The 13,150-nt window shown below is 45.4% G+C and overlaps 1 protein-coding gene across 1 annotated transcript in view; it reads right to left on the bottom strand.

Annotated features, from left to right (window-relative positions):
• LOC126336599 (nuclear receptor subfamily 2 group E member 1) overlaps positions 1–13,150 on the bottom strand; it is a 76,982-nt gene that overhangs the window by 15,784 nt on the left and 48,048 nt on the right. Inside the window, 2 exon segments of the mRNA XM_050000466.1 lie at positions 8,243–8,468; positions 12,334–12,426. Of these exon segments, the coding sequence (XP_049856423.1) occupies positions 8,243–8,468; positions 12,334–12,426 (319 nt within the window).

Genomic DNA, 13,150 nt, shown 5'->3' with positions numbered 1-13,150 from the left:
GCTGAACAACAGCCTGGTCAGTTCAGATCTTTCGCTATTTACAAGGCTACGCTACCAAGGGCTCATTCGTTCCCTTTTCGCGTATGAAATAATCAAGCTGTTCCCATGCGTGCAGCATGTCAGGTTGCTTTTGTGTGAAATAGTAATTTCTAGGAACAGCTGGTAGGCACTGCACAGCAAGTCTGTCAAATCCTGTGACTGCCAATTTTTTTATGGAGCAATTCGAAAAGCGGGCACTGTATTCAGTACTTCGTAAAACGACAGTGGCTCAAATACATGGATGACACCCTCGTCGTGTGGAACCATGGTAGCAGGTAAGTGCCTTCCTAAGACATCCGAACGGTATCCATGCCAGCATCAAATTTGCTAGGAAAAGATCAACAACCAACGGTTCTAGACTTTCTGATCATGAGGGATGGTGAGAATCTGGACCACAGCTGTATCGAAAATCGACACAAGGTGAGATAATTGTACAATTCCTCAAATCATTTCCAACAAAAAACCCGAGAAAATGAATAAGTGTCGCAGATCGGTAAGGGACGAAATGAACCCACGCGCAATGTCGGGGGTATACCGCATACCGTGTACACGTGGAAAAGTCTTTGTTCGTATGACCGAATGCTCCATCAGTCATAGATATAAACATTTTTGCATTCTGGGAAAGAATTAAGCCCTGACGGAGCATCCCCACTGTGAAGCAGGCCACGTATCAATATTCGCTCATACACAGGTTTTCGATGTGGATGAGAGCTATCGCTCCAGTTTGTTCAGGGAAGGCACACAAATCCACTACATGACAATAATTTCAACGAGAGAGAAGAAAAGCTCATGGTAAGCGGATCCTGAATTCCCGTATCGCGAGAAACGATCGTTGCAGGTAACAAGGGGAGAATCACAGCGGTAATGACAATGGAAAATCCCCGATACTTTGGTGCTACAGGCAGATACACTCTCAGCCTGGGGACCCGACTGCAGTCCGTCACCAGCAATGGAGAGGGAATCTTCAACAATGCCAGCCAGCTGTGCTGGTGGAATGCCACAAAAATCAATAAACGTCCGCTGAACATCTTGGGACAATAGCCGGCAGGTAATATGTCAACAAATGGCTACGATGTCCTCTGCACCTTTGTATAAAGTTGGCCGAAATCCCCCTTCTATCTGAGGAAAGAGCTCACCACAATAGTTCGTACTGAGAAGCCGTGTAGATCTACAAATGCTATAACCTCTTGAACAAGACGGAGGAATGCCTCAGGCTGAACGGTAGCTGGATTCATGTCTTACGGAGAACAACGGCCGCAGGTAGCGGCTAACGGCAGTGGAAAACCCCTGTGTCAGAGTCGCTGCGCGTACCTAATGACGACCGCCGGTTTGCACAACTTTTGTCCACAGGGAGCTACAGAGGAGAACGTTTAGACCACTAGCCATCAGTTAAACGGTCTTCTGCTCAGGTGTGGATCCAGGGTTCGCTTCAGTGCGGGGGTTACCGTTTGTTGCTTCCCCCCCCCCCCCGCCCCCCCCCCCCCCCCCCTCTGTTAGGCACTCGTATAGCTGCTCCAGATTCTCCGATTTTAATAATAATAAGAACAACAACAAAATATATTAAATATTTAATATGACAGTAATAATAATGTTTTAATGACTGGTTACTACATCGCTTTACCATAATGTCGAAGAAACTGTTTCAGGAAAACACATCATTTGACAGGCATTCTGCCGAAAATTTGAGAGAAGCGTGTCATGCTGTTGATTTAAGAACTACAATAGTAAAAAAAAAAACACTCACAACATTGACATTATTATGATTTACAACATATAAAATGGAAGTATAGTATAACCGTCATCGCCCACTAAGCACTATGAGTGAACACAGCCGTGCAGACAGTAACTATACGTGGGGTTCACAACGATGATACCTACGACCTGTAAGTGCCCAGTTCCGAGCGTTTGATTGGTTCAAATGGCACTGAGCCCTATGGGACTTAACATCTGAGGTCATCAGTCCCCTAGAACTTAAAACTACTTAAACCTAACCAACCTAAGCACAGTACACACATCCGTGCCCGAGGCAGGATTCGGACCTGAGACCGTAGCGGTCGCGCGGTTCTAGACTGAAGCGCCTAGAACCGCTCGGCCACACAGGCCGGCCGAGCGTTTGGGATGTCAGTTGACTTTAGTGGCCATATAGAGTCTGAGGGCAACGAGCCTCACACGGAACGAAGCTCACATCACGTATAATTGCTGCCGTTAATTAACGATTCTTAGAAATATTGTGACTGGTTGTGGTATAAAACATTCTTGGACTTCTTCCCGCGTCATTTAAGGGTAAAACGTAGGAACTTCCGACGATTACCTCCATCGTCTTCGTAAGGAGCAACTGACAGACAAAACTTTTGCTGTGGTGGCCTTACGTACCCCATCGACTGTTTCTGATTCGTCGGTAATTGCGTAAAGCTGTGTTTAGGAACAAGGTTGTTGATGAAGAGTGAAGGAAGCGTAGAATACCCCGTCGATTTCGCTGACATTAGGAACTGAGCATCATCTCAGTTTGGGAATGGTCATTAAGGACGTCGGAAGGGCTGTTTCTGAAAGTAGAGAATAAATGATGTAGTTTGTAGAATCCTAAACGGCGTCTAATCTATTTTTTCAGGTTAGCAGCGTCTGAGTAGCAACGCGAGCAAGAGAAACGAGGCGAATGTTTCGCGGTGGAACTTTCTAGCACTGCTCTGATTAACGCCGAAAGGTTGGCTACATCCCTAATGTTATCTAGGGTGCAAAACGAAAGTAAGTCAGTAAATTGACAACGTTGCAGAAGCTCGGGTGGTCTGTGAGCTAGGATATAGATACATTATGCAGACAAGAAGTTTCTGAGGCCTCAAAGAACGGGTTTTGTTGTCGTTGGCCTATGTAACCGCCAGCGGTACGCATCTCCTGTTCGTCAGTATTTTGTAACTGTCTCCTGTGTGGATCAAAGGTGAGAACTGAACTGAAACGCGCCGTAGTTGGTCCCAGGTTCGAGCATTCCGTAACAGACACTGCACAGGAGCTACATTTAGAACACACGCTATATTTGTGAATAAGGAACGATACGGAAGCTCTGCACGCATTGATCGCCCTGGAAGATGTACATACATATTTGATAGGTTCCACGGAACTTTAAAGCGTACTCCACGGACATCCTCGACGACTATCGCATAGGATTTCCAACGTAATTCACATTCAGAGGTCTGTGATAAAATGATTCATCGGGGGGCAATCACGTTTTCTTTATGGCCGAACTGCTGCCCAGAATTCGATGATCACAAAAAAAGCAGTGTCGGTTAAAGTGCCATTACAAGTGCCGATGGAGCATTAAATTTTAACCTTCCACCCTTCTGCCTAATACTCCTTGTTTGGGAACAGCAAGTTTATATCATGTATAGGCTATCAGAAGTTTATCACCGTGCACCAGACTCACAACCAATTAAGCTCCGGACACAAAAACCTCTGACACGAACATCTACGTGTTTTCTATCGCATAACGCTGCACCAGCACTGAAGTGTGAAAGTAAGTAAGTGGAAGGTAGTTACGGATTATGCATCTTTACTCAAGGAATAATTAGTAAACGACTTTTGATTACTTGCTTCGTGAAATCATGGTAGGGAACATTTATTTCTAGTTTAGAACTTCGGGTCTTTGTTATGAGATGTGCTGCTCACGAGACGTGCAGATATGCGCAAAGTAATTCCAAATGATATTAGGAAATGAACACGTACAACAAATGTTAAGGGAAGGTAACAGTTTGACAATATCAAAATAACATTAAAAAATTATACAAGTTTCTCAACTTGTCTTTTTCCACTTTTCAGGCGCAACAAATAGGATAAGCAAAAACCGCCAATCCTGAATTTCAACTGGTGTTGCCATTTAGTGTCTTTTTAATAGGCTTAGAAAAATCACTATTACAATACCAAACAGTAAGCACATTGATTACATTAGTGCACATTGACCAACATGGGTGAAAAAAAAATGGTTAAAATGGCTCTGAGCACCATGCGACTTAACTTAACTTAAAACTACTTAACTACCTAACTAACCTAAGGACATCACACACATCCATGTCCGAGGCAGGATTCGGACCTGCGACCGTAGCGGTCGCCCGGTTCCAGACTGTAGCGCCTAGAACCGCTCGGACACTCCGGCCGGCGGTGAGAAAAGATTCACATTTATTTCAGGTACGTTATTAAGAGTCATTTCGTCATGTACTGCCCTTGACTGTAGTACTAGTCTAACTCTTGCCTTCAGTCTTGTATTTTATTTTTCTGTCTGAGTTGAACGCGTTTTCCACTTTCAAATAGCACACTGTTGTTTTTGAGTGTTACGTCTACTTCAGTATGCCACTTTCATTCGGTCACAAATGTTATACACGGATGAAAAGCTTCATATGTGTTCTTACACATTTTATGTACAGTATCCATTTCCAGTGCCCCTTCTTCCTACTTGAACCGAAGTATTGCTTGATTTGCAAGATACCAGTCTTTGCTTCCCATTATCACATAGATTGTAATAGGAAGTTTGAAAAGAACAGACACAGGATATGTTATCAAGTTTTGCGGCAGCTGATGTAAGGTATGAAATTTTCTTAAGGACTTTCTTTGTACGATGTTCTTTAGCTCCGAACGTCATCTATTTTTATAGCGTGAGGTGTTGATGTCACATATTTAGTTAGAAACACTTCCGTAGAGAAGTGAACACTCTTTGACGGTAGTAAATAATGTGTCGGTATCTGATTTTAATGTATCCTTCCCTTTCATTAAACGCGTTCATTCGACTGCACAGTCTGGAACCGAGAGACCGCTACGGTCGCAGGTTCGAATCCTGCCTCGGGCATGGATGTGTTTGATGTCCTTAGGTTTAATTAGTTCTAAGTTCTAGGCGATTGATGACCTCAGAAGTTAAGTCGCATAGTGCACAAAGCCATTTGAACCATTCGACTGCACAGTAAATCACAACCGTTGAATGCCAACCATCGAAGCAGAAATCGGAAAGGAAGTAATTCAGTATTTTTAGTGTCAACAATGTGCGACTCCCGTCACTGAGATACTCGACCTGAAAAGTGAACTGCAATACAAAATAGTTTGAATAAAAAACTGAAGAGCTCAGTTTCGTGATTTATTGTACATTTATATGGCGGGTGGATGTGCTTCCGAAGCTACGAACGTAATTCCCGTGTGATTTGTTTTTGGTGGTGGAAAATGTTGAGGAACGAACCTCTCTCGTACTCTGGGAGGTCGTACAATGCCCTAACTGTGGCAGACACGCGATTCCTCGCCCCTCTCGGTGTAGCGCGGCTGTGCTACGAAGGCTCGGTCATCTCATGAATTTCAAACCAGACCATTAGTTCGGCGAAGACCTTCGGCCTGGCCGGTAGTGGTTCTTTGAAATTGCCGGACCGCATGGTTGTGTGGCCGCGCATTAATTCTTCCCGGACCCTCGCTCTGGTTGTCGGAACACGCACGGAAAATTTACTTTTAATCAATTTGCGTCCTTACTCTTGGCAGTTACCGAGAAAATGGCGTTATAATCGGTACGGTTCCGAGGAAAACGGTAACAGCTGTGTATTTTTATAGTCACTGAGTCAGCACGTGTCAGGTGTGGCACTTACGTCATTCTTTCCCTGCGTATGTTAAGGGATCGGCATTCCACTTAAAAACTGCAGTACCTACGGAAAAATGTTGATTGTCAGATTCGCTGTAATTCGTGAAATAGCGGAAAAGTCGAAGAGGTAAAAATTATATCTTACCGGATCTGCTGTGTATTGAAAGGAGTCGGGGATTTCATTACCTGTTCCTGACGTCCATAATAGTCCATGTAAGTGTGTTCAGCTAATGGACTTACGGGTACTAAAAGCCGACAGCATTCCGACAGCCCGAGGGCGAACGGCAAATCTAACAGTGGAAACATCCCACATCTGCATTGCCAAAGAAATACGAAGTTATTCGCACAAGTTACGGTAAGGTCACGATGACATCCTTCGACTAAAGGGAGCTCTGGTTGTCGAGTGCCTAGAGCATGGAACTGCAGTCAGCGCACAGCTCTATGAAGACACTTTGCAGAAACTGTGACGCACCACAAAGTGAAAACGCCCGGTAACGCTGTCTGGCGGAATCATCATACTGCACGATCACGCACACACCACACTGCCAATCGAAAAAGGCTGCGCTTCAGCCATTGGGTTGGGAAACACTGCAGCATCCTCCGTACACCCGGGATCTTTCACCGTGTGATTTTGAAATCTTTCGTGATCTGCAGAGAGATATGCATGGAGGTCGGCCTCAGTCGGGCGAGGAAGTACATTTATGGATGCGGTTGTAGATCCGTTAGTGGCCGACCACTTTCTACGAAACAGGAATTGATCGTGTCTTGTCGCAGTGGGATAAATATCTTAACGCCCCATGTAGGCGGTCAAATGAAAACCAAACAACCACCAAAACTTACGCTAAAGTCAAGTTAAAAAACTAAGCTCAAATTCGCAAAGACAGTGATTCCATCTCCGTTTGGCAATCCACCATTTTCTTCCAAAATATGCACTAGTGGGCATTAAAATTGCTACACCAAGAAGAAATGCAGATGATAAACGGGTATTCATTGGACAAATATATTATACTAGAACTGACATGTGATTACATTTTCACGCAATTTGGGTGCATAGATTCTGAGAACCAGTACCCAGAACAACCACCTCTGGCCGTAATAACGACCATGTTACGCCTGGGCATTGAGTCAAACAGAGCTTGGATGGCGTCTACAGGTACAGTTGCCCATGCAGCTTCAACACGATATCACAGTTCATTAAGAGTAGTGACTGGCGTATTGTGACGAGCCAGTTGCTCGGCCATCATTGGCCAGACGTTTTCAATTGCTGAGAGATCTGGAGAATGTGCTGGCTAGGGCAGCAGTCTAACGTTTTCTGTATCCAGAAAGGCGCGTACAGGACCTGCGACATGTGGTCGTGCATTATCCTGCTGAAATGTAGGGTTTCGCAGGGATCGAATCAAGGGTAGAGCCACGGGTCGTAACACATGTGAAATGTAACGTCCACTGTTCAAAGTGCCGTCAATGCGAACAAGAGGTGACCGAGACGTGTAACAAATGGCACCCCATACCATCACGACGGGTGAAACGCCAGTATGGCGATGACGATTACACGCTTCCAATGTGCGTTCACCGTGATGTCGCCAAACACAGATGCGACCATCATGATGCTGTAAACAGAACCTGGATTCATCCGAAAAAAATGACGTTTTGCCATTCGTGCACCCAGGTTCGTCGTTGAGTAATCCTTCGCAGGCGCTCATGTCTGCGATGCAGCGTCAAGGGTAACCGTAGGCATGGTCTCCGAGCTGATAGTCCATGCTGCTGCAAACGTCGTCGAACTGTTCGTGCAGATGGTTGTCGTCATGCAAACGTCCCCATCTGTTGACTCAGGGATCGAGACGTGGCTGCACGATCTGTTACAGCCATGCGGATAAGATGCCTGTCATCTCAACTGCTAGTGATACGAGGCCGTTGGGATCCGGCATGGCGTTCCGTGTTACCCTCCTGAACTCACAGATTGAAATTCTGCTAATAGTCACTGGATCTCGACCAACGCGAGCAGCAATGTCGCGATACGATAAACCGCAATCGCGATAGGCTACAATCCGATCTTTATCAAAGTCGGAAACGTGGTGATACGCATTTCTGCTCCTAACACGAGGCATCACAACAACGTTTCACCAGACAAGGCCTGTCAACTGCTGTTTGTGTATGAGAAATCGGTTGGAAACTTTTCTCACAACAGCACGTTGTAGGTGTCGCCACCGGCGCCAACCTTGTGTGAACGGTCTGAAAAGCTAATCATCTGCATATCACAGCATCTTTCGTCCTGTCGGTTAAATTTCGCGTCTGTGGCACGTCATCCTCGTGGTGTAGTAATTTTAATGGCCAGTAGTGTATTAAGGCAATCGTCGGAATTGTGCATTTCAGGAAGACATGGCTAATTTCCTTCTCGATCCTTCCCCAATCCGAGCTTTGGCTCCATGAGCATCGTTGTGATGTTAAACCCAATCTTCCTTCTTTCTCAGTCTACATATGATTGACCCTGTACTCGAGGTTCGAACCCATCCTCGAAAGGGGAATGCTGCATTCAAGGCGGACACCGGACTGGACACAACAACAGTATTGACTAATTTATTACGAACGCGAGAGCGTCAAGTGGCTGACCTGTCTTGAAGAGGACGATGGCCCTGAGGCAGGCGTACTCGTGCGCGTCGACGGCCATGTGGGCGAACCTCAGGAGGGCTTCCTGGAAGAGCCTGAGCTGGTGCAGCAGCGCCAGGGACCTGCTGGAGCCCAGCAGCGCCGCCAGCTGCGACACGTCGAGAGGCAGCATCAGCTGCGCCGCGCCCACCACGAACAGGTCGCGCCAGCTCTCCTCCAGCAGCAGCAGCTGTCAACACACCACGGAACGCGTCTCACAATTACTGCCCGCCTCACCGCCGGTTTCGTCGCCATCTAGTGAACCCTTCATTCCAATGGGCCAAGAGGCCAGGTTACATCCAAATATCTAGCTTCTCGACAAGAAAGTGACGTCTACGTAAATGCGGCTGTGCGAGCAAAAGTCAAAGCGGCCTGGAAGAGACTCAGAGGCACCTCTGGCGTTCTTCGAAGGCATACCACACAATGGTAAGGGCAGTGGCATTACGTGGTACCGAGTGCTCGCCCATACCTGGAAGTGTTGAACACTCACTACATGCCATGGAAATGTATATGCTGAGAAGACCATTGGGCTTTTCCCTGCTCGACCATATCAACATTATAAGGATCTGACATCTGGTTGGAGTGGCTCTGATCAAGATTAGATGCGTGAAAGGAGACTTTGACAGTACGGACATTCTCTATGGTTACAACCTACTTCATTCATCAGCTCAGCCTACCATTCTGTCGAAGGCCAGAGACACTACAGAAGTTCTGAATTAAGAAGGCTTGACACTATGAATGCAAGACCAAGAACTCACTGAACGGGCTAGAATGTAAGGAATGGTGTGCACTAACCGAAAAGCGCACCCTGCTCCAGTGAGAATGTGCTAGGAATAATAATAATAATAATAAGAAGAAGAAGAAGAAACTGCTACCATTCTTAGGAGTCACTGTTCTTCAGTCATAACCACTGGACCTGAAACAGTATTCACTCGTCTAAAGAACAGTGACCACTCCACTCCGTCTACAGGCCACAAGTGGCCCATCAGAACCATCCGAGCGCCGTGTCATCCTCGGAGGAGGATGCGCATAGGAGGGGCGTGGGGTCAGCACACTGCTCTCCTGGTCATAATGAAGGTATTCTAGACCGAAGCTGCTACTATTCGGTCGAGTAGCTCCTCAATTGGCATCACGAGGCTGAGTGCACCCCGAAAAATAGCATCAGCACATGGCGGCCTGGATGGTCACTTATCCAAGTGCCGACAACGCCCGACAGCGCTTAACTTCGATGATCTCACGTGAACCAGTGCATCCACTGCGGCAAGGCCGTTGCCGCTAAAGAACAGTGACACTTGAGGAAAATACCAGCACTGGACCTGAAACTATTCTCCCCTGTAATTGGTATTTTCCTGAAGAATCGCAATTATTGAGATGGATAACCCAGAACCTATAACATTATTTAGCCATCTGGAGACTGATGGCTCCTGAGGAAATCCCCAGCACTTGATAAGAAACGTTTCAGATCTGGTATCATAGGTCCACAGATAGATAAATGCTAGGCCAATCAAACACTGAGCCATCTGAGTAGCATCACGAGAAAGATCCCAACACTGAACCAGAAATGTAAGTTAGTAGATTACCGGTTTCTGTCTGTAATGACCATTATAAGATCTGTTTTGTAAAAACAAAGTCCTAAAATTTACAAAGCAGATCTGGCAAGACACAATCAATACCTTCACTGCGCGATAACAACGGTGAACTCACTGATGACAGTGCCAGTAAAGGATAGTTATTAAACACGGTTTTCTGAAATTCCTGCACCAAAGAAGACGAAGTAAATATTCCTGAATTCCAATCAAGAACAACTGCCAAGATGAGAAACATAGAAGTAGATATCCTTGGTGTAACAAAGCAGCTTAAATCGTTTAATAAAGGCAAGCCCTTCGGTCCAGGTTGTATACCAGTCAGGTTCCACCCAGAGTATGCTGATAAAATAGCTCCGTATTTAGCAATTATATACAACGACTCGCTCACAGAAAGATACGTACCGGAAGACTGGATATATTGCTCAAGTCACACCAATACCCAAAAAGGCAAGTAGGAGTAATCTGCTGAATTTCAGGCCTATATCACTAACGTCGATTTGTAGTAGTGTTATGGAACATATACTCTATTCGAACAATATGAAGTACCTCGCAGAAAACGATTTTTTGACGTACAGTCAGCACGCATTCAGAAAATATCGTTCTTCTGAAACAACTATCTCTTTATACACATGAAGTGATAAGTGCTATCGACAGGGGATGTCAAATTGATTCCACATTTTTAGATTTCCAGAAGGCTTTCGACACCATTCGTCAGAAGCGTCTTCTAATCAAGCTGCGTGCCTACGGAGTAACGCCTCTGTTGTGCGACTGGATTCTTGATTTACTGTCAGGAAGATCACAGTTCGTAGTAATAGACGGAAAGTCATGGAGTAAAACAAAAGTAATATCTGGCGTTCCTCAAGGAGGTGTTATAGGCCCTCTATTGTTCCTGATCTATATAAACGGCACAGGAGACAATCTGAGTAGCCGTCTTAGATTGTTTGCAGATGATGTCATTTACCGTCTTGTAAAGTCATCAGATGATCAAAACAACTTGCAAGATGTTTTAGATGAGATATCTGTATGGTGCGAAAAGTAGCAATTGGCCCTGAATAAGGAAAAGTGTGAAGTTATTCACATGAGTACTAAAAGAAATCCACTAAGTTTCGATTACGCGATAAGTCACGCAAATCTGAGGGCCGTAAATTCAACTAAATACTTAGGGATTACAATTACAAATGACCTAAATTGGAACGATCACATAGATAATATTGGGGGTAGGGCAAGCCAAAGACTGCGATTCATTGGCGGAACACTTAGGATGTGCAACCGGTTTACTAAAGAGACTGCTTACACCATGCTTGTTCGCCCTATTCTGGAGTATTGCTGTGCGGTGTGGGACCCGCATCAGGTGGGCTGACGGATGACATCGAAAAAGTACAAAGAAGGGCAGCTCGTTTTGTACTATCGCGAAATAGGGAAGATAGTGCCACAGACATGATACGTGAATTGGAGTGGCAATTATTAAAACAAAGACGTTTTTCGTTGGGATGGGATCTTCTCTTGAAGTTTGAATCACCAGGTTTCTCCTCCGATTGCGGTAGAGAGACAGCATGAAGGTGATTCATTGAACCCTCTGCCAGGCACTTTATTGTGAATAGCAGAGTAATCACGTATATGATGATGGCCATTATAGACCGAAACCGGTAATCTGTTAACAAAAAGGAAACATTGTATATACGGGTCACTATTTTATTCGCGACAATGTCGCTGCTTGTGGAACCAGAAATAATTCACTCGTGAGGTTGGTATTTTGTTGACAGTCACTTATTCACTGAAAGAAGCACTGGGCCATCACAACATCCATCCAAGTGAAGAAATGTGGTTGCTGAAGAATATCACAAAACTGGACCTGAATGTGCCACTTCCTCAAGTGATGTCTTCTTTTGATAAGCGTAGCACCAGTTTCAGCCATTTGAAGATTGGTGATTCCTGAGGAAGCTCTCCACTACGAAACTCATGTAGTTTGTATTTTCTTCAGGCGTCGCTGTTCTTCAGAGGGTTAAGCACCGTGTTCAGCCACTTGAAGAGTAGTGACTTCCGAGGAAGGTCACAGAACATTTCACTTTCAAGTCAGTAACTTCTTCAGAAGCCACTGCTCTTCAGACGCAGTATCGCTGGACTAATCAGTGTTCAGCCGTCTAAAGAATAGTGACTCTTGTGGAAGCACTGGACTTGAAATGTTGAGTGTCTCAAGATGCCGGACAGCTAAGTGTATTATTAAGGTTTACTGGGAATATAAGCCACCAGAACTTCTTAAATACCTTAAAAAACCTTTCATTTTCATCCTTTTACTCGTATTATACTCACAACACTATTGATACGTAGAGGTATAATGGAGAACCCAAAAAAAACCATTTGAATAATACAGGACTTTCAAATCTGTGGTGTTGTTGATGCAGTGTTCAGTGCAAATATTGGTAGGCCGAGCAGTGTAGTGACTTGTAAACCACCAGATGTATCTCTTACCTGGTCGTTCATGGGCAGCGCAGTGAAGGCGGTGACGCTCTTGGCCCACTGAACGTTCATGAAGAGTAGACGCGCCGCGGACTCACAGACAGCCTCCACAGAGCGCAGGGGGAACGCCGGCGGCAGCAGCTGAGCAACACACAAAGAAAAGGGGCCGTCTCACTGGTCTGGCGTTCACGAGACTAACGAGATCGATTCTAGCGGTAGAGGAAGATGGTTCAAAAAAATGGCTCTGAGCACTATGGGACTTAACATTTGAGGTCATCAGTCCCCTAGAACTTAGAACTACTTAAATCTAAACTAACTTACGCACATCACACACATCCATGCCCGAGGCAGGACCATAGCGAACCTGCGACCATAGGGATCGCGCGGTTCCAGACTGAAGCACCTAGAACCACTCGGCCACAACGGCCGGCGACGGAGGTGGTGTACGGATATGTAGCTTCAGTATCTATCTCAGAATATATGCTAACCTCTCAAAAATATGGATTGGAACCCAAATATTGGCATTCTTTATATTATTTTGTGGCAAGTTCCTATGAGACCAAACTGCTGTGGTCATCGGTCCCTAGGTTTACACACTACTTAATCTAACTTATACTAACTTAACGCTAAAGACAACACAAACACCCATGCCCGAGGGGCGACTAGAACCTCTAACGTGCGAACCGCGGCAAGGTGATCAAGACCGTGCGGCTACACAGCTCGGCCAAACGGCTATAACGAGATACCTTTCAGTGGCAGATTATCTACCGAACGGCTTCCACATGAAACAAAAATCTGATTTTCAATATTTCACATAATTATTGACTGA

Source organism: Schistocerca gregaria, chromosome 2 (genome assembly GCF_023897955.1).
Source record: "Schistocerca gregaria isolate iqSchGreg1 chromosome 2, iqSchGreg1.2, whole genome shotgun sequence".
Classification (NCBI taxonomy): domain Eukaryota; kingdom Metazoa; phylum Arthropoda; class Insecta; order Orthoptera; family Acrididae; genus Schistocerca; species Schistocerca gregaria.
This window is presented reverse-complemented; position numbering and strand designations above follow the sequence as displayed.